This window comes from Meleagris gallopavo, chromosome 10, assembly GCF_000146605.3.
Source record: "Meleagris gallopavo isolate NT-WF06-2002-E0010 breed Aviagen turkey brand Nicholas breeding stock chromosome 10, Turkey_5.1, whole genome shotgun sequence".
NCBI classification, from domain to species: domain Eukaryota; kingdom Metazoa; phylum Chordata; class Aves; order Galliformes; family Phasianidae; genus Meleagris; species Meleagris gallopavo.
In genome coordinates, this window is record NC_015020.2 from 27,014,954 (window position 1) to 27,017,490 (window position 2,537).

At 64.1% G+C, this 2,537-nt stretch overlaps 1 protein-coding gene across 2 annotated transcripts; it reads left to right on the forward strand.

Moving 5' to 3' along the window:
* The first annotated feature begins 11 nt into the window (after nucleotides 1-11).
* ARTN (artemin) lies at nucleotides 12-2,531 on the forward strand. 2 transcript variants are annotated; one of them, XM_019618822.1, is made up of 3 exons: nucleotides 12-1,106; nucleotides 1,206-1,383; nucleotides 1,536-2,531. In XM_019618822.1, exons 1-3 carry the CDS (start codon nucleotides 1,041-1,043, stop codon nucleotides 1,973-1,975), a joined length of 684 nt encoding a protein of 227 aa, XP_019474367.1. In that variant the 5' UTR covers nucleotides 12-1,040; the 3' UTR covers nucleotides 1,976-2,531. The 2 variants fall into 2 exon arrangements, with proteins under 2 accessions (XP_019474367.1, XP_003208833.2); XM_003208785.3 differs by having other exon boundaries at nucleotides 1,539-2,531.
* Nucleotides 2,532-2,537: the final 6 nt, after the last annotated feature.

Here is a 2,537-nt window from a genome sequence, read left to right on the forward strand (position 1 = left end):
GGGGCCACGGGCCGCCATGGGAGCAACATGCTGCGTGGGTCGTGCTTGGCCAGGCTGCGGCTACAGCGGGGGCCCGCTGCCAGCCCTGCCCGGTGCTCGGACCCCAGAGTGGGTTGGAGGCCTGGTAGTGCCCATGGCAGCCCCTCAGCATGACACGGCTCAGTGCCACCCATGCAGCATTGGAGCCTGGGGCCCGGTGAGCATCTCCTCAAGGACTTGGGGGAGTTTATCTCTCCACCCTGGTAGCGCTCTGCCTGCTTCTACCCATCCTTAGGCCAGCAACTCTCTCTGCAGCATCCCATCCCAATGCTTCTCCACCACGGAACACTGGGGGGAAAGCCAAGGGGAAGTCCTTGTCGCAGGATGCCAACGAGCTTCAAGGGAACAGCCCTGTCCCTGTGTAGTGGGGTCAGCAGACAGTGGGTGGGAGTTGAAATGGCCTTGGAGAGAGCAGTGTGCTGAAGTGCTGTGTCCCCGTGGGACCCACCCATCCCACCCTTCAGTGCGCTGCTCTGGGCTGTGTGCCTCAGCTTTCAGGCAGCATGGCAAGAAGGCAGCATGGGTCTTGGAGGTGGCTGCACCAGGGGACTCTGCTAATGGATTTGGAGCTCCCAGGGTCAAGCTCCCACTGCCAGAAAGAAAAACATTCCCAGGGAAGAGCCATGGAAAAAGGGCCCCCCCTCTATGGCTCTCCCAGCCACTGACTTACAGAGCAGCCTGGCATCTCAGGCTGCTCATGTGAGGAGCCAGCCTGCATCCTCCCAAGGAGAGGTGCTGGGCAAAGGTCCTTCTGCCAGCATCCCCAGGGAGAGGTGCACAGGAGATGTGGGTGTGTAGCCATGAGGATGGGACACATTGTGGGGCACTAGGTGATAAGGGAGGGGATGGCATGCTTGGTAGAACAAAGGTGTGCCAGCTGCTGGGCCAGCTCGATGGCCTCTCTGGGCTGCCACCAGTATCTGGGCGGGCAGGGGTGGGTGCTGCCAGCATCCACTTCATTCCCACTGCACTGACACTGACACACTGTGCTTGCAGCCAGCATGGAGCAGCAAGCAGGACCACCAAAGCCAAGACCTGCAGGACCCAGCACACATCCACAGCCCAAGGTGAGCCCACGCCTGGCTGCCCATGGTGATTGGGACCCCCTGCTCCCGTCTGCATCCTTGAGGCTGGCACTCACCCCACCACGCTCTGCTGTGTTGCAGGAGGGGATGCTCTGGGGGGTCCTCGCCATCATGTCACTGCTGGCCGGGCTGGCAGCGGGCACCGTGCGGATCCCGCACTGCAATGAGACGCTGGATGCAGCCCCCACACCGCGGGGCATGGCCACTGCCAGCGTGGAGGACAGCGTGGAGGTGCCGCTCGCCTGGAACCAGCTGCACGGTGCGTGTGGGGGTCAGCCACCCCGGGGCTTGGGCACGGTAGCATGTCCATGCTGGGCACGGTGGCCCTGAGCACGGGCGGTCACTGTAGGGGATGGGGGGGCTCGCTGGTGCTGGGAGTGCAGCAGCTGACGGTGCTGTCCCGCTGGCCAGCAGGTGACAACGTGACGACGGGAGCCCCAGGTGGCGTGGAGCTGGCAGAGGACCTGCTGCTGCGTGCCGAGCGCTCGCCACTAGGCACCGGCAAAGCCAAGAAGGGCCAGCGGAAACCTTCGCGTGGCGCCCGGGGGCGCAACTGCCACATCCGCAACCTGATGGTGAAGGTGCGCGACCTGGGGCTGGGCTTCAACTCGGACGAGATCGTGCTCTTCAAGTACTGCAGCGGGTCGTGCCATCGGGCGCGCAGCAACTACGATCTGACGCTGGGCAGCCTGCTGCGGCAGCAGCTCATCGTGCCGGGGCCGCAGGAGCGTGTGCTCAGCCACCCCTGCTGCCGGCCCACGCGCTACGAGGCCGTGTCCTTCATGGATGTGCAGAACACGTGGCAGACGGTGGAGAAGCTCTCGGCAGCCGAGTGCAGCTGCATCGGTTGATGGGGAGGTGCCGGCTCGGCCTCGGCTCGACGCACGCTACCGATCCCCAGCCTGGAGGGAGGCAGAAGGGTGGTCCCGGTGTGACACGGCCACGAGGGACCGAGGTGACATGGCTGTTACAGAGGGGGGGTTCTGCAACCGAATTCCTCCGCTCAGTGCCAAGCAGAGAGCCGGGGAGTGCGCCCCGACCTGGGAGAGATGGAGGGGATGGAGCATCCCTATGCTGGACTGCTGCTCTCACATCTCCGCAAGCATCGGAGGGGATGGGAGTGGGGCAGGGAGGGGCAGCCAGGAGGGCTCCCTGAGAACAGGGGCCAACGTGCAGCAGCATGGGGAGACGCCCAACCCCAGCCCTGGGTCCCTGCCCAGCTCCGAGGGTCCCCGCAGCGCTGCGGCACTCAACTATTTATTGCTCTAAGTTATTTATTTATTGTTCTCGAGCGGCAGCTCCTATTTATGACTTTGGGCCCGCGGGGCCGGGTGTAACACAACCCCAGCGCTGATGCGAAGCCCCGGCCTCGGGCTCCTCGTGCCCGCAGCGTTTTTTGTTTTCGTTTGGGTT

Excerpts from the sequence above, each read along its gene's own strand:
- ARTN (XM_019618822.1), top strand. The coding sequence starts at position 1,041 with ATGGAGCAGCAAGCAGGACCACCAAAGCCAAGACCTGCAGGACCCAGC. Across the intron at positions 1,107-1,205 it reads GCACACATCCACAGCCCAAG|GAGGGGATGCTCTGGGGGGT; the intron begins GTGAGCCCACGC and ends GCTGTGTTGCAG. Across the intron at positions 1,384-1,535 it reads CGCCTGGAACCAGCTGCACG|CAGGTGACAACGTGACGACG; the intron begins GTGCGTGTGGGG and ends CCCGCTGGCCAG.